Genomic DNA, 25,205 nt, shown 5'->3' with positions numbered 1-25,205 from the left:
TGTGGTGTCTCCGTCGGCAACACCGACACCTGACTGGTTGGATATGTGGAATGTTTTAAGTGCTAATGTGAATTTATTACACAAAAGGTTGGACAAAGCTGAGTCCAGGGAATGTACAGGGAGTCAAGCCCTGCCTGCCCCTATGTCGCAGGGACCTTCGGGGTCTCAAAAGCGCCCACTATCCCAAATAGTAGACACTAATACCGACACGGATTCTGACTCCAGTGTCGACTACGATGATGCAAAGTTACAGCCAAAATTGGATAAAACTATTCAATATATGATTATTGCAATAAAGGATGTACTGCATATCACAGAGGACTCCCCTGTCCCTGACACGAGGGTGCACATATATAAGGGAAAGAAACCTGAGGTAACCTTTCCCCCATCTCATGAGCTGAACGAGTTATTTGAAAAGGCTTCGGAATCTCCAGACAAGAAACTGCAGATTCCCAAAAGGATTCTTATGGCGCATCCTTTCCCGACTAAGGACAGGATACGGTGGGAATCCTCCCCAAGGGTGGACAAAACGTTGACACGCTTATCCAAAAAGGTAGCGCTGCCATCCCAAGGTTTTACCTTACAAGGGTGAGGAATTGTTTGGGGAAGGTCTCTCGGACCTGGTTTCCACAGCTACGGCAGGTAAATCAACTTTTTTGCCTTATATTTCCTCACAGCCTAAGAAAGCACCACATTATCAGATGCAGTCCTTTCGGTCACATAGAAACAAGAGAGTACGAGGATCGTCCTTTCTTGCCAGAGGTAAGGGCAGGGGGAAAAAGCTGCCAACCACAGCTAGTTCCCAGGAGCAGAAGTCCTCCCCGGCCTCTACAAAATCCACCGCATGACGCTGGGGCTCCGCTGAGGGAGTCCGCCCCAGTGGGGGCACATCTTCGACTTTTCAGCCACATCTGGGTTCACTCACAGGTGGATCCTTGGGCAGTAGAAATTGTTTCCCAGGGTTACAAGCTGGAATTCGAAGAGGTGCCTCCTTGCCGGTTTTTCAAATCGGCCCTACCAGCTTCTCCCCCAGAAAGGGAGATAGTTTTAAATGCAATTCACAAATTGTGTCTTCAACAGGTGGTGGTCAAAGTTCCCCTGCTTCAACAAGGGAGGGGGTATTACTCAATCCTGTTTGTAGTCCCGAAACTGGACGGTTCGGTCAGACCCATTTTAAATTTAAAATCCTTGAACCTATACTTGAAAAGGTTCAAGTTCAAGATGGAATCGCTCAGAGCGGTCATCACCAGCCTAGAAGGGGGGGATTTTATGGTATCCCTGGACATAAAGGATGCATACCTTCATGTTCCCATATATCCATCTCATCAGGCGTACCTGAGATTTGCGGTACAGGATTGTCATTACCAATTTCAGACGTTGCCGTTTGGGCTTTCCACGGCCCCGAGGATTTTCACCAAGGTAATGGCGGAAATGATGGTGCTCCTGCGCAAGCAGGGTGTCACATTTATCCCGTACTTGGACGATCTCCTCATAAAAGCGAGATCACGAGAGCAGTTGTTGAACAGCGTGTCACTTTCACTGAAGGTGTTACAACAATACGGCTGGATTCTCAATATCCCGAAGTCACAGTTGGTTCCTACGACTCGTTGACCTTCTTAGGCATGATTCTGGATACGGACCAGAAAAGGGTTTATCTTCCGATAGAAAAGGCCCAGGAACTCATGACTCTGGTCAGGGACCTATTGAAGCCAAAACAGGTGTCAGTGCATCACTGCACTCGAGTCCTGGGAAAGATGGTGGCGTCTTACGAGGCCATTCCCTTCGGCAGGTTCCATGCGAGGACTTTCCAATGGGACCTACTGGACAAGTGGTCCGGGTCACATCTACAGATTCATCAGATGATCACCCTGTCCCCCAGGGCCAGGGTATCTCTCCTGTGGTGGCTGCAGAGTGCTCACCTTCGAGAGGGTCGCAGGTTCGGCATTCAGGACTGGATTCTGGTAACCACGGACGCGAGCCTCCGAGGTTGGGGAGCAGTCACACAGGGAAGAAACTTCCAAGGTCTTTGGTCAAGCCAGGAGACTTGTCTTCACATCAACGTCCTGGAGCTGAGGGCCATATACAACGCCCTTCGTCCAGCGGAGACTTTGCTTCGCGACCTACCAGTTCTGATTCAATCAGACAACATCACCGCAGTGGCTCATGTAAACCGCCAAGGCGGCACAAGGAGCAGAGTGGCAATGGCGGAAGCCACCAGGATTCTTCGCTGGGCGGAAAATAATGTAAGCGCACTGACAGCAGTGATCATTCCGGGAGTGGACAACTGGGAAGCAGACTTCCTCAGCAGACACGATCTACATCCAGGAGAGTGGGGACTTCATCATGAAGTCTTCGCACAGATTACAAGTCAGTGGGGACTGCCCCAGATAGACATGATGGCGTCCCGCCTCAACAAGAAACTACAGAGGTATTGCGCCAGGTCAAGAGACCCTCAGGCGGTGGCAGTGGACGCCCTGGTGACACCGTGGGTGTTCCAGTCGGTCTATGTGTTTCCTCCTCTTCCTCTCATTCCCAAGGTGTTGAGAATAATAAGAAAAAGAGGAGTACAGACAATTCTCATTGTTCCAGATTGGCCGCGAAGGGCCTGGTATCCGGATCTGCAGGAAATGCTCACAGAAGATCCGTGGCTTCTTCCTCTAAGACAGGACCTGTTGCAACAGGGGCCCTGACTGTTCCAAGACTTACCGCGGCTGCGTTTGACGGCATGGCGGTTGAACGCCGGATCCTAGCGGAAAAGGGCATTCCGGATGAGGTCATTCCTACTCTGATAAAGGCTAGGAAGGACGTGACAGCTAAACATTATCACCGTATATGGCGAAAGTATGTTTCTTGGTGTGAGGCTAGGAATGCTCCTACGGAAGAATTCCATCTGGGCCGTTTCCTTCACTTCCTACAAACTGGAGTGAATTTGGGCCTAAAATTAGGCTCCATTAAGGTTCAGATTTCGGCCCTATCCATTTTCTTTCAGAAGGAATTAGCTTCTCTCCCAGAAGTACAGACTTTTGTGAAGGGAGTGCTGCATATTCAGCCTCCTTTTGTACCTCCGGTGGCGCCTTGGGACCTTAACGTGGTGTTGAGTTTCCTTAAGTCGCACTGGTTTGAACCACTTAAAACGGTAGAATTAAAATATCTCACTTGGAAAGTGGTCATGTTGTTAGCCTTGGCTTCGGCTAGGCGAGTGTCGGAGTTGGCGGCTTTGTCTCATAAAAGCCCCTATCTGGTTTTCCATGTGGATAGAGCGGAATTGCGGACCCCTCCTCAATTCTTGCCTAAGGTGGTTTCTTCTTTTCATATGAACCAACCTATTGTGGTGCCTGTGGCTACACGAGACTTGGAGGATTCCGAGTCCCTTGATGTGGTCAGGGCTTTGAACGGCTAGGATCAGAAAAACAGAAGCACTGTTTATCCTGTATGCAGCCAACAAAGTTGGTGCTCCTGCTTCGAAGCAGACTATTGCTCGCTGGATCTGTAACACGATTCAGCAGGCTCATTCTACGGCTGGATTGCCGTTACCAAAATCGGTAAAGGCCCATTCCACTAGGAAGGTGGGCTCTTCTTGGGCGGCTGCCCGAGGGGTCTCGGCATTACAATTGTGCCGAGCTGCTACTTGGTCGGGTTCAAACACCTTTGCAAAGTTCTACAAGTTTGATACCCTGACTGAGGAGGACCTCCTGTTTGCTCAGTCGGTGCTGCAGAGTCATCCGCACTCTCCCGCCCGTTTAGGAGCTTTGGTATAATCCCCATGGTCCTTACGGAGTCCCCAGCATCCTCTAGGACGTAAGAGAAAATAAGATTTCAAACCTACCGGTAAATCTTTTTCTCCTACTCCGTAGAGGATGCTGGGCGTCCGTCCCAGTGCGGACTACATCTGCAAGACTTGTATATAGTTTTAGCTTACATAAGGGTTATGTTACAGTTTTGATCAGTCTCGGACTGATGCTGTGTTGTTTCATACTGTTAACTGGTTCGTATATTCCAAGTTATACGGTGTGGATGGTGTGGGCTGGTATGAATCTTGCCCTTAGATTAATAAAAATACTTTCCTCGTACTGTCCGTCTCATCTGGGCACAGTTTCTCTAACTGAGGTCTGGAGGAGGGGCATAGAGGGAGGAGCCAGTGCACACCCATACCTAAAGTTCTTTTTTAGTGCCCATGTCTCCTGCGGAGCCCGTCTATCCCCATGGTTCTTACGGAGTCCCCAGCATCCTCTACGGACTAGGAGAAAAAGATTTTACCGGTAGGTTTAAAATCTTATTTTTTTAAACCTATGACAAAAGCTGATTGGCTGGAGCAACATTTATCACATGCAACAAGTTTTATAACGCGCTGATTATGATAAAACTCGTTGATAAATCAGCCCCTGTAATTGGTACAATCAGTAATTCCACTACATACAGTATATGCTACATGAAACTTACCAGTGCCTACCATTATCCTCTGTCTGTACTTTGCTGTGGAATAGGATGGGATATGTATTCCCGTTTACCTTTTCTTTCTCTTTTTACAACAAATGTTTTCTCTTTTGCCTCCATGTCTTATTTAGAAGAGCGAATCTTGGTATTTAGTTTCTCTTCACTGATTTATGCCTAAATATTTACACAAGTGCGTAATGTGTTGGTTTTAGGGCGTGCTGTTTGTGTTTGTTACTGTAATAAATGTTGCTACGTAAATGGTGACAGAATGTCGCTTTCCTTCTCTACAACCTGCGCTGTAGGCGTTGCCATACACAGACTGTGGAGGGCAGGGGTCGGGGGTCAGAACTCCAGGGACAGACGTGCAGTTCAGCTGTAGCTTTATATTTTTTTAAGAGCAGTAACATTGAGAGGAGTAAGGATGGTTTTATACAATATACACAGGACTTGAGACAAACTGAGGATAGGAGATAATGTGTTCTATGTCATTCCGGGCTTGCTAGGTCTTATAAATGCCATAAGACCACCCAGCGTTGAGGAATCCGTGCTTCTTGGGATGTTCTTCTGATATGACAAGCTCCCATATGCCGCCTCCATTAGACAGTGGTCCAGCTGGGATGAAAACGGTGCGTTCCAGTCTTGTCTGAGAAAAAAACCAAAACCTTTTGAGGCAAAGTTACTGTATCTAGAATAATGACATACCTGATAAAAGGAGAGGGCTGAAGCTCCAGATCCCGGAGTGGCAACAACTTCAGGTGGGCATGGTGGAACTAGGCTGGGAGATTCACGTAGGTGAAGGAGTTCATATACTTGCAGTGCGATTCGGGTATCAAATGTGGACACTGAGAGGCCAGGCACAAACTGGTGTCTAGATTTGGGTCTAATCCAGTGGGGCTTCACCACTCGTAAACTCAACAGTGACCGCCAGACTGAACACATCTTGAATCTCCTTGTTCACTACTACTACCATTTTCCGTTCTTGGACTCTATAGGGACTTTGATGAAGAATGACTCCAATCGGTGTAACGACATTGGTGGTCATTCCGAGTTGTTCGCTCGCTAGCTACTTTTGGCAGAAATGCAAACACAAAGCCGCCGCCCTCTGGGAGTGTATCTTAGCATAGCAAAATTGCTAACGAAAGATTAGCAATTCTGCTATTAAGTATTTCCTTGCAGTTTCTGAGTAGCTCCAGACCTACTCCTAGATTGCGATCAGCTCGGTCCGTTTAGTTCCTGGTTTGACGTCACAAACACGCCCTGCGTTCGGCCAGCCACTCCCCCGTTTCTCCAGCCACTCCTGCCTTTTCTGCTAGCACGCCTGCGTTTTTTAGCACACTCCCGGAAAACGCTCTGTTACCACCCAGAAACACCCACTTCCTGTCAATCATTCTCCGATCAACAGAGCGACTGAAAAGCTTTGTTCGCCCGTGAGTAAAATAGCATAGTTTTGTGTAAAATTGCTTAGCCTGTGCGCCCTGCGGTGCATACGCATGCGCAGAACTGCCGGATTTTAGCCTATTAGCCATTCTGCTAAAAATAGCAGCGAGCGAACAACTCGGAATGACCACCATTGTGTCGTACCAGGTTGATTCTTTAAAAACAGATCTGCAAACTCTGCAACCAGAGCATCTGAAGATGCCTTCTGCCCAGCAGATACTGATAGCTGATAAGGCGCTCTGAGGGCCAAGATTAACATCACCCCTAAGTGTGTAGACCAGGCTTCCTGGCTTTTTCCAGGGCTTTAAAAAATTTACAAGATATAGCTCACTTAGCCTTCATGTGTCAGACAGCGAACTGTCAAAGGGGCATATTCATTTAGCCACAATAGCCTGGTCTAATTAGCGGGGAGTCACTCATGCGTGAACTTTTCCTTGCGGCTTCAGGTGCAGCTGCTAGTAATACTATAGAGGAGATAATGTCGGTACATCTATGAAAACTAATGCACCAGAATACTGAAAAAAGGGATCTTGCCCATAGCAACCAATCAGATGTTTCCTTGTATTTTTTAAACTCCATTACAAAAGTGACAGCCAAAATCTGATTGTTTTGGGCAACTCTTCTGCCACAGTCCTAGAAAGTAGGTTTTGTGTTTCCAGAAACCCATTGACCAGAAATTTCTGTTTCTCCTCTCCATATGTCGCTAACGTTCCTGAGGATGAGATCCTCTCTTCTGATTGGACGAGTCTTATTAAAACTGATGACAGGGTTGTCTAAGGCCTTTCCCATGTGAGGTTTCCATCCGCGCGAGTCCCAACGTTTAAGTGTTTGTGTTCTATTTTCCGGAATGTTATTCCAAGAATTTATATATAAATTCTGTGGAATATATATCCGGCTGAGGATTCATATCCGTGTTTTGGTATTGGAAAAAGGGTGAAGGGTTGCTGACATAGATAATCATACATAGCACTTGAGTTCTGCAGCTACAAAGATTATGTGTTCCGTTGTTAAAAATAAACTGCACGTTGTTTTATATTGAACATAAATATACATGGGAAAGCTTCTGGCACTTAAACACGTAATATATTTGAATGGAGTCTTTATAAAGTACCTGTATACCAAGAGCGGTGGAGGCTGCCATTTTATGGGCGGGGATAATATCCTTTAGATTGGAGACTTACAGCTCTTTAAGTGGTATGACAAAGGTGTGGTGACTGTGGCTGCTTACACTGTGTCCATGGGGCACAGAGCCGGCCCTAACCAATATGATGCCCTAGGCAAGATTTTGGCTGGTGCCCCCTAGCACCACCGCTGGTTCCGCCTCTGACCTTGCACCTCTTTCCCAGCACCATCACCCCTCACCCATAGCAGTCCTTATTTTGGTGTTTGTACCCCCTATATTTGAAATAGGAACAGTTTGCACATTTGACGCACAGCCCAAAAAGGGGTGTGTTTTTGCTGGCAAGGGGCATGGCCACACAATAGTAACCCCAATTCCAAATACGCCACACAGTACTGCAACTTCATTCACTTTTGATCATGTGATAGTGTCCATAATTCATATTACATCCCACAGTAGTATCACTTTACCTTATAAACATTACTCCTCACAGTAGAGCCCCTTATTCACATTACATCACACTGAATTGCTCCTTATTCACATTACACCACACCCTATTGCTCTTTATTCACATTAGACGACACAGTAGTGCCCTTTCTATACGCAACGCCACATAGTAGAGCACCTTATACACATAATGCCACACATTAGTAATGCATTTATACACGTAATTCCACACAGTAATGCCCCTTACACATATGGGACACATTATTAATGTCCTTATAAACATAATGCGCCTTACACATTATGACAACCTTTATTAATGCCCTTATACACATAGTGCCCCCTACACATTTGCTGCACATTATTAGTGCCCCTATACACATAATGACACACATACAGTAGTAACCGTTTACACATATGCCGCACATTATTAATGCCCTTATACACATAATGACACGCATAATGCCCCTTACACATATGTTGCACATTATTAATGGATTTTTACATGACACACATAATGCTCCTTACACATATTCCGAGCACAATAGCACAACCAACCCACCTGCACACAGCAATCACACTGCCACTAACACTGTAACCTCTGCCTCTGCTTGGATACAGATGGGTCCACATAAATCTTGCCTCAATGCTAACATCTGGCACATTTTTCTAAAGAAAATGCATCTTATTTGCATTGATATGTGGCTAGGATGCACAAGCAGCTTCTGCTGATTAAAATGATATGCAGCATGCCTATATACTGTGCGAGACTCTGGCTGTATCTGCATATGAAATGGTACACACAGAATATAGGCATGCCACATATCATTTTAATCAGCAGAAGCTGCTGATGCCCCTAGGCATATCAAATGCCCTAGGCAATTGCCTAGTTTGCCTATGCCTATGGCCGGCTCTGATGGGGCAGGACCTCTTTATGATGGCATTATTCCTAGTCATTTCAGGGGGATGCTGTTAAGATACCAGCTGTCGGGATCCCGGTAATCGGAATACCAACATCCGGCATCCCAACTGTATGTATAACGGTCGGGTTAGGGTTAGAACTGGGGGTGGGAGTTTGGGTTAGGCACTACCGAGGGGAGGTTAGGTTTAGGCACTAAGTGGGAGGTTAGGGGATAGGGGGGAACATATTTACCTTTCCCATGTCGGGATTTCACAGATCGCGATGCCGGCGTCGGTATTGTGACCACCAGCATCCTTGCCGTCGGTCATTCATACAGAACCCACTTCAGGTTTCCTTTTCCTGAGGAGATTGAGGGCCTGATACAGAGCAATGCATAACTCCTGGAGACAGTGGAAGCATTGGCCTCTGGGCTCCAGCTGTCAGGGGGCCACCAAGGAGGAAGGACAGAGAGGGCTGCTATGCAAGGACAGATCTCTCTCCAGTCATTTCGTAGTGATTTGCTGCAGTGACTGCTGTCCTAGCTCACAAGCCCGATTGGTGGCCCCCCAGCAGGACGTTGAGCTGAAGAGTAATGGAATGTACAGATAGGTCAGAAGGTCTCTCTGCAGTGACTTTGTGCTAAGCAAGACTCCCCACAGAGAATGTGTGCGAAGTAATATGACAACACAATTATTTTTAAACACTTGTTTTTTTTTAAATCTACATGAAGTAGAAGCAGCAGAAGCAGCAGCAGAGTGGGGCACATTACAGTATGTATACGGTGAGCTACAGCAGTGGCGCCGTTACCTCTGGTGACACCTGGTGCGGGACGGACTGTTCTTTGCATGCCATATGCGCGTTGCTTTGTGGTAGGGGCGTGGCCTGTTATCCTGGCCCCCCATTTTCATTACTGTAGTGGTCCTGGAGATGTAGGCTGACCCCGGAGACCAGTCAGTCTGCAGTACCGGCTCCTACACTGTGACAGGAGCCGGGGGCTGCACGTAATGTTACAGTCAGGAGTCAGCATTTTGGTGTCACCCCTTGGCAGTTACACCACTGAGCTACAGGGACTGCTGCTGTGTCTTATATGATGAAAGAAAGGAGATCAGTTGTTTTAAGGAAGTTCACTAGTTGTTAAAATACAAATTTTAGGGCTCTATTATAATTTGTAGCCAGCACCTGAAAATAAATATGCCGCAATTTGCAGCAATAAGGAATTCTCCCAGATGTACCATTAATGAGTCACTGAAACAGGGGCTCCAATAGGAGCCCATCCCAGCAACAAACTGAGAAGTAATGTAATCACATTGTAATTACATTTCTTTCCTCCTTTTCCCCCTCAGCTGTGCTACTGCTCATGTGCAAGCCAGAGCCAGCACCTGGTATGAACTTAGAAGCCCTGCAGGTGGAGCAGACTTCATATGTGCAGAGAAAATTGGGAATTTAATACCTACAGGTAAATACTCTTCTCGTAGTCCATAAGGGATATTGGGGGAAACTAGTACGCTGGGTATAGACGGGGTCCAAAGGAGCGAGAGCACTTTAAATTTCCTCAACTAGGTGTGCTGGCTCCTCCCCTCTATACCCCCTCCCACAGGCAGGTAAAAACGTGCCCGATGGAAAAAGGACATATATAATAGAAGGAACATGATAACAGAAAAGGTGGTGAGATTTAGACACCAGCACACCACTAACATACAACAACCAGCAAACGTCTGGCAACAGCAACAGCTGAACAGGTACAGTAACTATAGAACAAAAACCTGCAGAAAAGTAAATGCACCCAATATCCCTTATGGACTACGAGAAAAGGATTCACCGGTAGGTATTAAAATCCCATTTTCTCATACGTCCTAGAGGATGCTGGGGATGCTTCAAGAACCATGGGGTATAGACGGGATCCGCAGGAGACATGGGCACTTTAAGACTTTAAATGGATGTGAACTGGCTCCTCCCTCTATGCCCCTCCTCCAGACTCCAGGTAGATTCTGTGCCCAGTGAGACTGGATGCACACTGAGAGGCTCTCCAGAGTTTCTCAGAAAAAGACTTGTGTTAGGTTTATTATTTTCAGGGAGACCTGCTGGCAACAGGCTCCCTGCATCGTGGGACTGAGGGGAGAGAAGCAGATCTACTTCTGTGAGTTTCAAGGCTCTGCTTCTTAGGCTACTGGACACCATTAGCTCCAGAGGATCTGATCGCTAGGTACGCCTAGATGCTCATTTCCGGAGCCACGCTGTCACCCCCCTTGCAGAGCCAGAAGTCAGAAGACGGGTGAGTAGAAGAAGAACAGAAGACTTCAGTGATGGCTTTGAGGTACCGCACAGCGGCCGAGCTGCGCGCCATGCTCCCACACACACAGCGGCACTACAGGGCACAGGGGGGGGGGGCGCCCTGGGCAGCATGAATTTTCAATAATAATCTGGCAAAAGAGGATTACAGTGCCTGGGCACTAAAAACCATACCCCCGCCAGTATAAAAAATGTGAAAAATAGCGGGGCTGAAGCGCGCCATCGAGGGGGCGTGGCTTAGCCCTCACAGCTCTAATCAGTATTTTGGTGCTGATTTTTATATATATATATATATATATATATACGCTAACAGGTCTGAGACATTGTTTAATACTTTCAGTACCGGGATAGGCGCTGGGTTGTGAGCTGGCAAAACTCCCTCTGTGTTTCTCTAACAGGCTTTGCTGTGAGTCTGTCCCATATAGCCCCAGTGTGGTTGTGGGTGTCGGTATGCGTGTGTCGACATGTCTGAGGCTGAGTGCTTTTCCCAGGAGGAGGCTTTAGGGGGGACAGAAAAGACTGTGGGAGTGATCGTGTCGGCACTGCCGACGGCTGATTGGGTAAATATGTTGAGTGTTTTGAATGCAAACGTGACTCGCTTGAATAAGAGATTGAATAAATCTGAGTCTCAGAACCAGACATGGAGAAAATCCATGAAGGATGCATTATCACAAGTACAGACCCCCTTGGGGTCACAGAAGCGTTCATTTACCCAGATGGCGGATACAGATACCGACACGGACTCTGATTCCAGTGTCGACTATAGTGATGCCAGATTGAATCCTAAACTGGCTAAAAGCATTCAGTACATGATTGTGGCGATAAAAGACGTATTACATATTACAGAAGACCCTGCTGTTCCTGATACTAGGGTCTGCATGTTTAAGGGAAAGAAACCTGAGGTGACGTTTCATCCCTCTCATGAGCTTAACGCGCTTTTTGAAAAAGCTTGGGAAAATCCTGACAAGAAAGTACAGGTTCCCAAGAGAATTCCGGTGGCATATCCGTTCCCCTCTGGGGACACGGATAAGTGGGAGTCGACCCCCACGGTGGACAAAGCTCTATCGAGGCTGTCCAAAAAGGTGGCTCTTCCGTCTCCTGACACGGCAGCCCTAAAAGATTCTGCGGATCGTAAGCAGGAAAATACACTAAAATCCATTTATGTCACTACAGGTACACTGCTCAGACCTGCCGTTGTATCGGCATGGGTGAGTAGCGCTATTGAAAAGTGGGCAAATAACTTGTCATCTGAGATAGATTCCCTGGACAGGGATAGCGTGCTCTTGACACTGGGTCATATCAGAGACGCTGCAGCCTATCTAAAGGAAGCTGCAAGGGATATTGGCCTTTTGGGATCAAGGGCCAATGCCATGGCAGTCTCAGCTAGGAGGGCATTGTGGATTCATCAATGGAATGCTGATGCTGACTCTAAGAAGACTATGGAGTCTCTGCCGTTTAACGGTAGTGTCTTGTTTGGTGACGGCCTCACTGACCTGGTATCTACGTCTACCGGGTGAAAGTCATCATTTCAACGCTTCTGAGGAAGAACCCGTTGGTTCGAAATGCATTAAGCAGCTGTGGCTATTCTGGAACTGTTTGGAATCGGAGCACCTCTGAAAGAAACCCCCCTGAGTATCCGGGACCCTGTGGGACAATTGTGGAACTTATCTGCCGATAAGTATATGTGGCTCCCTCCATCCAGTCTTTTATTACAAGCTTTTTTAAATCTTTGTTTGTGAGTGCATTTGGTGCTAATTAAATTTGTTTATTTGCAAATCCGGTTTTGCACTATTGCACTTTTCTTCCATTACAGTTTTTCTCCATCTTGTCACAAGAAAGTATTTTGGATTCGCTTGGTTACTTCTAGCTGTGAACCATCCCAATTGTGATACGCCCTTTATAAACCTGCGTTTGTGAGTTGAACCTACAGAATATTAAAGGAAATCTCATGTTTCTCTATCGTCCTAAGTGGATGCTGGGGTTCCTGAAAGGACCATGGGGAATAGCGGCTCCGCAGGAGACAGGGCACAAAAGTAAAGCTTTTACAGGTCAGGTGGTGTGTACTGGCTCCTCCCCCTATGACCCTCCTCCAGACTCCAGTTAGATTTTTGTGCCCGGCCGAGAAGGGTGCAATTCTAGGTGGCTCTCATAAAGAGCTGCTTAGAGAGTTTAGCTTAGGTTTTTTATTTTACAGTGATTCCTGCTGGCAACAGGATCACTGCAACGAGGGACAGAGGGGAGAAGAAGTGAACTCACCTGCGTGCAGGATGGATTGGCTTCTTGGCTACTGGACATGAAGCTCCAGAGGGACGATCACAGGTACAGCCTGGATGGTCACCGGAGCCACGCCGCCGGCCCCCTCACAGATGCTGAAGCAAGAAGAGGTCCAGAATCGGCGGCTGAAGACTCCTGCAGTCTTCTTAAGGTAGCGCACAGCACTGCAGCTGTGCGCCATTTTCCTCTCAGCACACTTCACACGGCAGTCACTGAGGGTGCAGGGCGCTGGGGGGGGGGGGCGCCCTGGGAGGCAAATGAAAACCTTTAAAAAGGCTAAAAATACCTCACATATAGCCCCAGAGGCTATATGGAGATATTTACCCCTGCCTAAATGTACTAAATAGCGGGAGACGAGCCCGCCGAAAAAGGGGCGGGGCCTATCTCCTCAGCACACGGCGCCATTTTCTGTCACAGCTCCGCTGGTCAGGAAGGCTCCCAGGTCTCTCCCCTGCACTGCACTACAGAAACAGGGTATAACAGAGAGGGGGGGCAAAATAAATGGCAATATATTAATATAAAAGCAGCTATAAGGGAGCACTTAATCATAAGGCTATCCCTGTCATATATAGCGTTTTTTGGTGTGTGCTGGCAGACTCTCCCTCTGTCTCCCCAAAGGGCTAGTGGGTCCTGTCTTCGTATAGAGCATTCCCTGTGTGTCTGCTGTGTGTCGGTACGTGTGTGTCGACATGTATGAGGACGTTATTGGTGTGGAGGCGGAGCAATTGCCAAATATGAGGATGTCACCTCCTAGGGGGTCGACACCAGGATGGATGCCTTTATTTGTGGAATTACGGGATAGCGTCAACTCGCTTAAGCAGTCGTTTGCCGACATGAGGCGGCCGGACACTCAATTAGTGCCTGTCCAGGCGCCTCAAACACCGTCAGGGGCTGTAAAACGCCCTTTGCCTCAGTCGGTCGACACAGACCCAGACACAGGCACTGATTCCGGTGGTGAAGGTGACGAATCAACCGTATTTTCCAGTAGGGCCACACGTTATATGATTTTGGCAATAAAGGAGATGTTACATTTAGCTGATACTACAGGTACCACTAAACAGGGTATTATGTGGGGTGTGAAAAAACTACCAGTAGTTTTTACCGAATCAGAAAAATTAAATGACGTGTGTGATGAAGCGTGGGGTGCCCCGATAAAAAACTGCTAATTTCAAAGAAGTTATTGGCTTTATACCCTTTCCCGCCAGAGGTTAGGGAGCGCTGGGAAACACCTCCTAGGGTGGACAAAGCGCTAACACGCTTATCAAAACAAGTGGCGTTACCCTCTCCTGAGACGGCCGCACTTAAAGATCCATCAGATAGGAGGATGGAAAATATCCAAAAAGGTATATACACACATGCAGGTGTTATACTACGACCAGCTATTGCGACTGCCTGGATGTGCAGTGCTGGGGTAGTTTGGTCAGAGTCCCTGATCGAAAATATTGGTACCCTGGACAGGGACAATATTTTACTGTCGTTAGAACAAATAAAGGATGCATTTCTTTATATGCGTGATGCACAGAGAGATATCTGCACACTGGCATCACGGGTAAGTGCTATGTCCATTTCGGCCAGAAGAGCTTTATGGACACGACAGTGGACAGGCGATGCGTAGAGGAGTTATTTGGGGTCGGTCTATCGGATTTGGTGGCCACGGCTACGGCCGGGAAATCCACCTTTCTACCTCAAGTCACTCCCCAACAGAAAAAGGCACCGACCTTTCAACCGCAGCCCTTTCGTTCCTTTAAAAATAAGAGAGCAAAGGGCTATTCATATCTGCCACGAGGCAGAGGACGAGGGAAGAGACAGCAACAGGCAGCTCCTTCCCAGGAACAGAAGCCCTCCCCGGCTTCTACAAAAGCCTCAGCATGACGCTGGGGCTTCGCAAGCGGACTCGGGGGCGGTAGGCGGTCGTCTCAAGAATTACAGCGCGCAGTGGGCTCACTCGCAGGTAAATCCCTGGATCCTGCAGATAATATCTCAGGGGTACAGTTTGAAATTAGAGACAGAGCCACCTCGCCGTTTCCTGAAGTCTGCTTTACCAACGTCCCCCTCAGAAAGGGAGACGGTTTTGGAAGCCATTCACAAGCTGTATTCTCAGCAGGTGATAGTCAAGGTACCTCTTCTACAACAAGGGAAGGGGTATTATTCCACTCTTTTTGTGGTACCGAAGCCGGATGGCTCGGTAAGGCCTATTCTAAATCTGAAGTCCTTGAACCTGTACATAAAGAAGTTCAAGTTCAAGATGGAGTCACTCAGAGCAGTGATAGCGAACCTGGAAGAAGGGGACTTTATGGTATCCTTGGGCATCAAGGATGCGTATCTCCACGTTCCAATTACCCCTCACACCAGGGGTACCTCAGGTTCGTTGTACAAAACTGTCACTATCAGTTTCAGACGCTGCCGTTTGGTTTGTCCACGGCACCTCGGGTCTTTACAAAGGTAATGGCCGAGATAATATTTCTTCTTCGAAGAAAAGGCGTATTAATTATCCCATACTTGGACGATCTCCTAATAAGGGCAAGGTCCAGAGAACAGCTAGAGATGGGTTTAGCACTATCTCAAGAGGTGCTAAAGCAGCACGGATGGATTCTGAATATTCCAAAATCCCAATTAATGCCGACAACTCGTCTGCTGTTCCTGGGGATGATTCTGGACACAGTTCAGAAAAAGGTTTTTCTTCCCGAAGAAAAAGCCAAGGAGTTATCTGACCTGGTCAGGAACCTCCTAAAACCAGGAAAGGTGTCTGTACATCAATGCACAAGAGTCCTGGGAAAAAATGGTAGCTTCTTACGAAGCAATCCCTTTCGGCAGATTCCATGCAAAGGGATCTGTTGGACAAATGGTCAGGGTCGCATCTTCAGATGCACCTGCGGATAACCCTGTCGCCGAGGACAAGGGTATCCCTTCTGTGGTGGTTGCAGGAGGCTCATCTATTGGAGGGCCGCAGATTCGGCATGCAGGATTGGATCCTGGTGACCACGGATGCCAGCCTGAGAGGCTGGGGAGCAGTCACACAGGGAAGAAATTTCCAGGGAGTGTGGTCGAGCCTGAAAAAGTCTCTTCACATAAGCATTCTGGAACTAAGAGCAATCTACAATGCTCTAAGCCAGGCGGAACCTCTGCTTCAAGGAAGACCGGTGTTGATCCAGTCGGACAACATCACGGCAGTCGCCCATGTAAACAGACAGGGCGGCACAAGAAGCAGGAGGGCAATGGCAGAAGCTGCCAGGATCCTTCGCTGGGCGGAGAATCACGTGATAGCACTGTCAGCAGTATTCATCCCGGGCGTGGACAACTGGGAAGCAGACTTCCTCAGCAGACACGACCTTCACCCGGGAGAGTGGGGACTTCATCCAGAAGTTTTCCACATGCTATTAAACCATTGGGTAAAACCAATGGTGGACATGATGGCGTCTCGCCTCAACAAAACACTGGACAGGTATTGCGCCAGGTCAAGAGATCCGCAGGCAATAGCTGTGGACGCGCTGGTAACACCTTGGGTGTACCAGTCGGTATATGTGTTTCCTCCTCTGCCTCTCATACCAAAGGTATTGAGGATTATACGGCAAAGAGGAGTAAGACTAGTGGCTCCGGATTGGCCAAGAAGGACTTGGTACCCGGAACTTCAAGAGATGGTCACGGACGATCCGTGGCCTCTACTTCTGAGAAGGGACCTGCTTCAGCAGGGTCCTTGTCTTTTTCAAGACTTACCGCGGCTGCGTTTGACGGCATGGCGTTTGAATGCCAGATCCTAAAAGGAAAAGGCATTCCGGAAGAAGTCATTCCTACCTTGATAAAGGCAAGGAAGGAAGTCACCGCGAAGCATTATCGCCGTATTTGGCGAAAATATGTTGCGTGGTGCGAGCAGCGGAGTGCTCCGATGGAGGAATTTCAACTGGGTCGTTTTCCTACATTTCCTGCAATCAGGATTGTCTATGGGTCTCAAATTGGGATCTATTAAGGTTCAAATTTCGGCCCTATCAATATTTTTCCAAAAAGAATTGGCCTCAGTCCCTGAGGTCCAGATTTTTATCAAAGGAGTACTGCATATACAGCCTCCTGTGGTGCCTAAGGTGGCACCGTGGGATCTAAATGTAGTTTTAGATTTCCTCAAATCCAATTGGTTTGAACCACTAAAGAAGGTAGATTTGAAATATCTCACATGGAAAGTGACTATGTTACTGGCCCTGGCTTCGGCCGGGAGAGTATCTGAACTGGCGGCTTTGTTTTATAAAAGCCCTTATTTAATTTTCCATTCGACATAGGGCAGAGCTGCGGACGCGTCCGCATTTTCTCCCTAAGGTGGTATCAGCGTTTCACCTGAACCAGCCTATTGTAGTGCCTGCGGCTACAGACGACTTGAAGGACTCCAAGTTGTTGGACGTTGTCAGAGCCTTAAAAATATACATTTAAAGGACGGCTGGAGTCAGAAAATCTGACTCGCTGTTTATACTGTATGCACCCAACAAGTTGGGTGCACCTGCTTCTAAGCAGTCGATTGCTCGTTGGATTTGTAACAAAATTCAACTTGTACATTCTGTGGCAGGCCTGCCACAGCCTAAATCTGTTAAGGCCCATTCCGCAAGGAAGGTGGGCTCATCTTGGGCGCCTGCCCGAGGGGTCTCGGCATTACAACTCTGCCGAGCAGCTACGTGGTCAGGGGAGAACACGTTTGTAAATTTTTACAAATTTGATACCCTGGCAAAGGAGGACCTGGAGTTCTCTCATTCGGTGCTGCAGAGTCATCCGCACTCTCCCGCCCGTTTGGGAGCTTTGGTATAATCCCCATGGTCCTTTCAGGAACCCCAGCATCCACTTAGGACGATAGAGAAAATAAGAATTTACTTACCGATAATTCTATTTCTCGGAGTCCGTAGTGGATGCTGGGCGCCCATCCCAAGTGCGGATTATCTGCAATACTTGTACATAGTTATTGTTAACTAATTCGGGTTATTGTTTAGGAAGCCATCTTTCAGAGGCTCCTCTGTTATCATACTGTTAACTGGGTTTAGATCACAAGTTGTACGGTGTGATTGGTGTGGCTGGTATGAGTCTTACCCGGGATTCAAAATCCTCCCTTATTGTGTACGCTCGTCCGGGCACAGTACCTAACTGGAGTCTGGAGGAGGGTCATAGGGGGAGGAGCCAGTACACACCACCTGACCTGTAAAAGCTTTACTTTTGTGCCCTGTCTCCTGCGGAGCCGCTATTCCCCATGGTCCTTTCAGGAACCCCAGCATCCACTACGGACTCCGAGAAATAGAATTATCGGTAAGTAAATTCTTATTTTTATTAGCATATTTGCACTATTGTATCATTCTTTTTTATAGTTGCATCTTTTAAGGGCTCATTCCCTTATGACTCAGTGTTCCATACCTTTGACTACATGAGAACTCCATATATAGAATCGTTTCATCTTATACAGTGTAAGCGCAATAATACACTTTATCTACCACGTACTGTATTTCTTTGAAAATTTGGTGATTTTTTCTTTAAGTGTATATGCTGCTTTTTTAAATACTGTATGTTTTGCGCAGTTATCACAATATTTATCTATTAACTTACCTTATGTGCCTGCACAACAAAAGAAAATGCCCCACTATCAGATGCAGTCCTTTTGGCCCAATAAATACAAAAAAAGGACAAGGGTCTTCCTTCCTTGCTACGAGAGGAAGAGGAAAGGGGAAAAGGTCACAGGCTGTGTCAAGTTCCCAAGAGCAGAAGTCCTCCCCGGCTTCTACCAAATCCACCGCATGACGCTGGGGCTCCTCTGCGGGAATTCCGCACCGGTGGGGGCACGTCTCCAACTCTTCAGTCAGGTCTGGGTTAGCTCGGCCCTGGATCCTTGGGTATTAGAAGAAATAGTAGCCCAAGGGTACAAATTGGAGTTTCAAGACGTGCCCCCTCACCGATTTTTCAAATCGGCCTTGCCAGCTTCTCTTCCGGAAAGGGAGGTAGTATGAGCTGCAATACTAAAGCTGTGTCAAAATCATGTCATTGTCACGGTACCCCCATCGCAACAGGGGGAAGGCTTTTATTCGAGCCTGTTAGTGGTCCCGAAGCCGGATGGCTCAGTCAGACCGATTTTGAACCTAAAATCCCTCAATTTGTAAAAAAAATTCAAGTTCAAGATGGAATCTCTCCAGTGATCTCCAGTCTGGAGGAGGGGGATTTTATGGTGTCGGTTGACATAAAGGATGCCTACTTACACGTTCCCATATATCCTCCACATCAGGCTTACCTGAGGTTCGCTGTTCAGGATTGTCATTACCAATTTCAGACGTTGCAGTTTGGCCTGTCCACGGCTCCGAGGATTTTCACCAAGGATATGGCGGAAATGATGGTTCTCCTGCGCAAGCAGGGGATCACAATTATCACGTACTTGGACGATCTCCTGATAAAGGCGAGATGCAAGGAGCAATTACTGAAAAGCGTCACGCTCTCACTGACAATTTTGCAGCAACATGGTTGGCTCCTAAACTTGCCAAAGTCACAGTTGGTTCCGACGACACGACTGTCATTCTTGGGTATGGTTCTGGATACAGAATTACAGAGAGTTTTCCTTCCAGTGGAAAAGGCTCTAGAAATACAGTACGTGGTAAAACAGATTCTGAAACCGGCAAGAGTGTCGATTCTTCAGTGCACTCGGTTGCTGGGGAAGATGGTGGCGGCCTACGAGGCCATTCAGTTTGGCAGGTTCCATGCCAGAGTGTTTCAGTGGGACCTGTTGGACAAGTGGTCCGGGTCTCACCTGTACATGCACCGGAAAATAATCCTATCTTCCTGGACCAGAATCTCTCTCCTGTGGTGGCTGCACAGTTCTCACCTCCTAGAGGGGTGCAGGTTCGGGATTCAGGATTGGATCCTGGTGACCACAGATGCAAGTCTGCGAGGCAGTCACACAGGGGAAAAATATCCAGGGAAAATGGTCAAGCCAGGAAGCTTGTCTGCACATAAACATTCTGGAATTGAGGGCCATTTACAACGGCCTTCAGCAAGCGGAACATCTTTTTCGCGTTCTGCCCGTCTTGATTCAGTCAGACAACGTAACAGCAGTGGCGTACATAAACCGCCAGGGTGGAACAAAGAGCAGAGCGGCGATGGCGGAGGCCACAAAAGTTCTTCGCTGGGCAGAGAAACCTGCAAGCGCTCTGTCAGCAGTCTTCATTCCAGGTGTGGACAACTGGGAAGCAGACTTCCTCAGCAGACACGATCTCCATCCAGGAGAGTGGGGTCTTCATCAAGAGGTCTTTGCAGAAGTGACAAGTCGTTGGGGAATTCCTCAAATAGACATGATGGCATCTCGCCTCAACAAGAAACTTCAGAGATATTGTTCCAGGTCAAGGGACCCTCAAGCAATAGCGGTGGACGCCTTGGTGACACCGTGGGTGTTTCAGTCGGTCTATGTGTTCCCTCCACTTCCGCTCATTCTGAAGGTGATAAAGATCATAAGAAGAACAAAGGTTCAGGCGATCCTCATTGTTCCGGACTGGCCAAAGAGGGCTTGGTATCCAGATCTTCAAGAATTACTCATAGAAGATCCCTGGCCTCTTCCTCTACGAGAGGACCTGTTACAGCAAGGACCGTGCGTGTATCAAGACTTACCGCGGCTGCGTTTGACGGCATGGCGGTTGAACGCCAAATCCTAGCCCTAAAGGGTATTCCCAGTGAAGTCATTCCCACACTGCTTCAGGCTAGAAAAGAGGTAATGGCGAAGCATTACCACCGTATTTGGAGAAAATATGTGTCTTGGTGTGAATCCAAGAAGGCTCCTACGGAAGAATTTCAGCCGGGGCGTTTACTCCATTTTTTTGCAAGCAGGTGTGGATGCGGGCCTGAAGTTAGGCTCCATTAAAGTACAAATTTCGGCCTTATCTATTTTCTTTCAGAAAGAATTGGCCTCCCTTCCAGAAGTTCAGGCCTTCGTGAAGAGCGTGCTGCACATCCAACCTCCCTTTGTGCCCCCAGTGGCACCATGGGATCTTAATGTGGTGTTGCAGTGGGTGATCTTCAGTATGCCGAATGTCGGGATCCCGGCGCACAGTATACCGGCGCCGGGATCCCGACACCCGGCATACCGACAGCTATTCTCCCTCGTAGGGGTCCACGACCCCCCTGGAGGGAGCGCCACCGTGCCCGCAGTGTGGCAAGCGCAGCGAGCCCGTAAGGGGCTCCTTTGCGCTCGCCACACTGTCAAGATGCCGGCGGTCGGGCTCCCGGCGCTGGTTTGCTGGTCGCCGGGAGCCCGACCGCCAGCATACCGTACTACACCCGTTGCAGTTCCTGCAATCTCATTGGTTTGAACCTTTGCGTAAGGTTGAGTTGAAATTCCTTACTTGGAAAGTAGTCATGCTGTTGGCCTTGGCATCCGCAAGTCGGGTGTCTGAATTGGCGGCTTTGTCTCACAAAAGCCCCTATTTAGTCTTCCATGCAGATAGAGCGGAGTTGAGAACTCGTCAGCAATTTCTGCCAAAAGTGGTTTCGTCGTTTCACGTAAACCAGCGCCTATCGTGGTGCCAGTGGCTACTGACGCCTTGGCGGAATCGAAGTCTCTCGATGTGGTCAGAGCTTTGAAAATCTATGTCGCCAGAACGGCTCAGATTAGGAAAACAGAGGCTCTGTTTGTCCTGTTGGCTCCCAACAAGATTGGGGCTCCTGTTTCCAAGCAGACTATTGCACGCTGGATCTGTAATACGATTCAGCAGGCTCATTCTGCGGCAGGATTGCCGTTACCGAAATCGGTGAAGGCCCATTCTACCAGAAAGGTGGGATCATCCTGGGCGGCTGCCCGAGGGGTCTCGGCATTACAGCTTTGCCGAGCTGCTGCTTGGTCGGGATCAAACACCTTTGCGAAGTTTTACAAGTTTGATACCCTGGCTGATGAGGACCTCTTGTTTGGTCAATCGGTGCTGCAGAGTCATCCGCACTCTCCCGCCCGTTCTAGAGCTTTGGTATAAACCCCATGGTTCTTGAAGCATCCCCAGCATCCTCTAGGACGTATGAGAAAATAGGATTTTATTACCTACCGGTAAATCCTTTTCTTTTAGTCCGTAGAGGATGCTGGGCGCCCGTCCCAGTGCGGACACTATCTGCAGTACTTGTTTACTAGTTATTGCTTGTGTTACACAAAGGTTGTGTTTCTGTTATAGTCAGTCTGTTGCTGATTTTGTTCATGCCGTTGACTGGACTTTTTGCTAATGCCTTGTTGTACGGCGTTTTTGTGGTGTGAGCTGGTATGTATTTCACCCTTAGCTTAACAATAAATCCTTTTCCTCGAAATGTCCGTCTCCCTGGGCACAGTTCCTATAACTGGAGTCTGGAGGCGGGGCATAAAGGGAGGAGCCAGTTCACACCCATTTAAAGTCTTAAAGTGCCCATGTCTCCTGCGGATCCCGTCTATACCCCATGGTTCCTGAAGCATCCCCAGCATCCTCTACGGACTAAGAGAAAAGGATTTACCGGTAGGTATTAAAATCCTATTTTCTCTAGCATCCATAAGGTATATTGGGGGAAACTAGTACGATGTTGACGTCCCAAAGCTTCCAGAACGGGCGGGAATGTGCGGAGACTGCTGCAGCACCGTCTGCTCAAACTGGGCATCCACTTTGGCCAGGGTATCAAATTTGTAGAACTTCACAAAAGTGTTCTTCCCCGACCAGGTAGCAGCTCGGCATAGTTGCAAGGCCGAGACTCCATGGGCAGCCACCCAGGAAGAGCTCACCGATCTAGTAGAGTGGACCTTTAGAAACTTAAGAACAGGTATGGCTTCCGACACATAGGCCTGTTGGATAGTAAGTCTAATACAATGAGCAATGGACTGCTTTGAAGCAGGGCAACCCTTCTTCCGCGCATCATAGAGCACGAACAAAGTATCCGTCTTTCTGATCCGAGCTGTACGCTTGACATAGATCTTCAAGGCACGTACAGCATCCAAAGCCACAGGAGGAGCAGAAGTGTCAGAACTGGATGGAACCACAATAGGTTGATTCAGGGGAAACGTGGAGACAACCTTCGGCAAGAACTGCTGTCTAGTCTGGAGCTCCGCTCTGTCCTAGTAAAAGACCAATTATGGACTTTTACACGATAAGGCCCCTAATTCTGAAACACGTCGAGCAGAAGCCAGGGCCAGTAACATCACCGTCTTCCACGTGAGATACTTGTCTTCTACCATCATCAGCGGTTCAAACCAGGAGGACTGTAGAAATTGCAACACTACATCCAGATCCCAGGGTGCCGTAGTCAGCACAAAGGGAGGTTGTATGTGGAGTACCCCTAGCAAGATGGTCTGTACTTCTGGCAACACTGCCAATTTCTTCTGAAAGAAAATGGAGAGAGCTGAAATCTGGACTTTAATGGAACCCAGACATAAGCCCTTATCCACTCCAGCCTGCAGAAAACATAGGAAATGGCCCAAGTGAAACTCTGCAGGTGGATACGTGTGTTCCTCGCACCAAGAAACATATCTCCTCCAGATATGATGATAGTGTTTTGACGTCACAGGTTTCCTGGCCTGAACCATGGTTGCAATAACCTTGGAAAGGCCCTTGTGAGCTAGGATGTTTTGCTCAACCTCCATGCCGTCAAACGAAGACACCGTAAGTCTGGGTAGACCAACGGTCCTTGTTGAAGATCGCTTCTGAGTGGTAGAGGCCAAGGGTCTTGGACGGACATGTCAAGAAGATCCGCGTACCATGCCCTCCAAGGCCAATCTGGGGCAATTAGACTTGCCTGGTCACCTTGATTCCTGAGTCGCTTGAGCACTCTTGGGAGCAATGGGATCGGAGGAAACAGGTAGACTAGCCGGTACGGCCAAGGAGACGTCAGTGCGTCCACTGCCCTCGCCTGAGGGTCCCTGGTTTGTGAGCAATACTAGGGAAGTTTCTTGTTGAGATGAGAAGCCATCAAGTCTATTTGTGGGCAACCCCACCGGTCGATGATCTGCTGGAACACCAGATGGTGGAGTCCCCACTCCCCGGGTGGAGATCGTGACAACTCAGGAAGTCCGCCTCCCAGTTGTGCACACCCGGAATGAAGATTGCTGACATGGCTCTTGCATTTCTTTCCACCCAGAGGAGTATCCTTGATACCGCTCGCATTAAGGCTCTGCTTTTTGTCCCTCCTTGTCGATTGATATACGCCACGGCCGTGGCATTGTCCGACTGTACCTGGATCGTGTGATCCTTGAGCAGAGGAGAGGCTTGAAGCAGAGCATTGTAGATTGCCCGAAGTTCCAGAATGTTGATCGGAAGGAGGCTTTTGTGGACTGACCACCTGCCCTGGAACTGTGCCCCTTGGGTGATAGCTCCCCATCCCTTTAGACTCGCACCCATCGTGAGGAGGGTCTAATCCTGAATCCCGAAACACCGGCCTTCCAGGAGATTGGAAGGCTGTAGCCACCACCGGAGGGAAATCCTGGCCTGAGGTGACAGCCGAATCATCTGGTGCATCTGTAGATGTGAGCCAGACCATTTGCTCAGAAGATCCAACTGACATGTCCTGGCATGGAACCTCCCATACTGGATCTCATCATATGAGGCGACCATTTTGCCTAACAATCTTATGCAAAGATGTACAGACACTCGAGTGGGTCGGAGCACCATGCGGATCATCTCCTCAAGTGTTTTCGCCTTGTCCTCTGGTAGAAACACCTTCTGGGCCACAGTATCCAGCAACATCCCCAGGAACAGGAGCCTCTGAGTTGGCTCCAGATGGGATCCACCCATGGTCTGACAGAAGAGGGATGGTGCGGTCGATATGGAGCAACAAAAGCTCCCCGGATTTCGCCTTTATCAAAAGGTCATCCAGATAAGGGACCACATTGACCTCCTGGACCCAGAGTTGAAGCATCATCTCCATCATCACCTTCGTGAATACCCTCGGGGCTGTAGAGAGGCCGAAGGGCAGTGCCTGGAATTGGAAGTAATTGTCCAGCAGGGCAAACCATAGATACGCCTGATGAGGCGACCAAATCGGAATATGGAGATAGACATCCTTGATATCCAAGGAGACCATAAATTCCTGTTCTTCCAGGCCCGCAATCACTGCTCGCAGAGATTCCATTTTGAACTTGAACACCGTCAAATAAGGATTCAAGGATTTCAGATTCAGAATGGGTCTGACCGAACCGTTCGGTTTCGGCACCACAAACCCTTTGCCGCGTTGCGGTAGTGGGACTGGACCAACTTTCGGTGGTGAGAACAAACCCTAGTAGGGTCCCCGGTTTGTTCTCACCACCGATGTCACCTTCAGACAGTGTTAGGGGTGTGCAGCGTGCTGCAGCTGTGACAGCCAAGACCAATGCCC

General features: G+C 48.3%; 1 protein-coding gene across 3 annotated transcripts in view; it reads left to right on the top strand.

Moving 5' to 3' along the window:
* Window positions 1–25,205, top strand: part of BZW2 (basic leucine zipper and W2 domains 2) — a 207,138-nt gene that overhangs the window by 80,638 nt on the left and 101,295 nt on the right. The window contains exon 1 of one of the 3 annotated variants that reach the window (XM_063924408.1): window positions 9,695–9,792. The exons of the other annotated variants lie outside the window; for them this stretch is intronic. Coding sequence (XP_063780478.1) covers window positions 9,758–9,792 — 35 coding nt within the window. The 5' untranslated portion in view covers window positions 9,695–9,757. Of the gene's footprint in view, window positions 1–9,694; window positions 9,793–25,205 lie in introns of those variants that run through there. 3 annotated transcript variants of the gene reach the window in all.

Source organism: Pseudophryne corroboree, chromosome 5, assembly GCF_028390025.1.
Source record: "Pseudophryne corroboree isolate aPseCor3 chromosome 5, aPseCor3.hap2, whole genome shotgun sequence".
NCBI classification, from domain to species: domain Eukaryota; kingdom Metazoa; phylum Chordata; class Amphibia; order Anura; family Myobatrachidae; genus Pseudophryne; species Pseudophryne corroboree.
The sequence above is the reverse complement of the archived record's forward strand: the minus strand, read 5'-3'. Positions and strand labels throughout refer to the sequence as shown.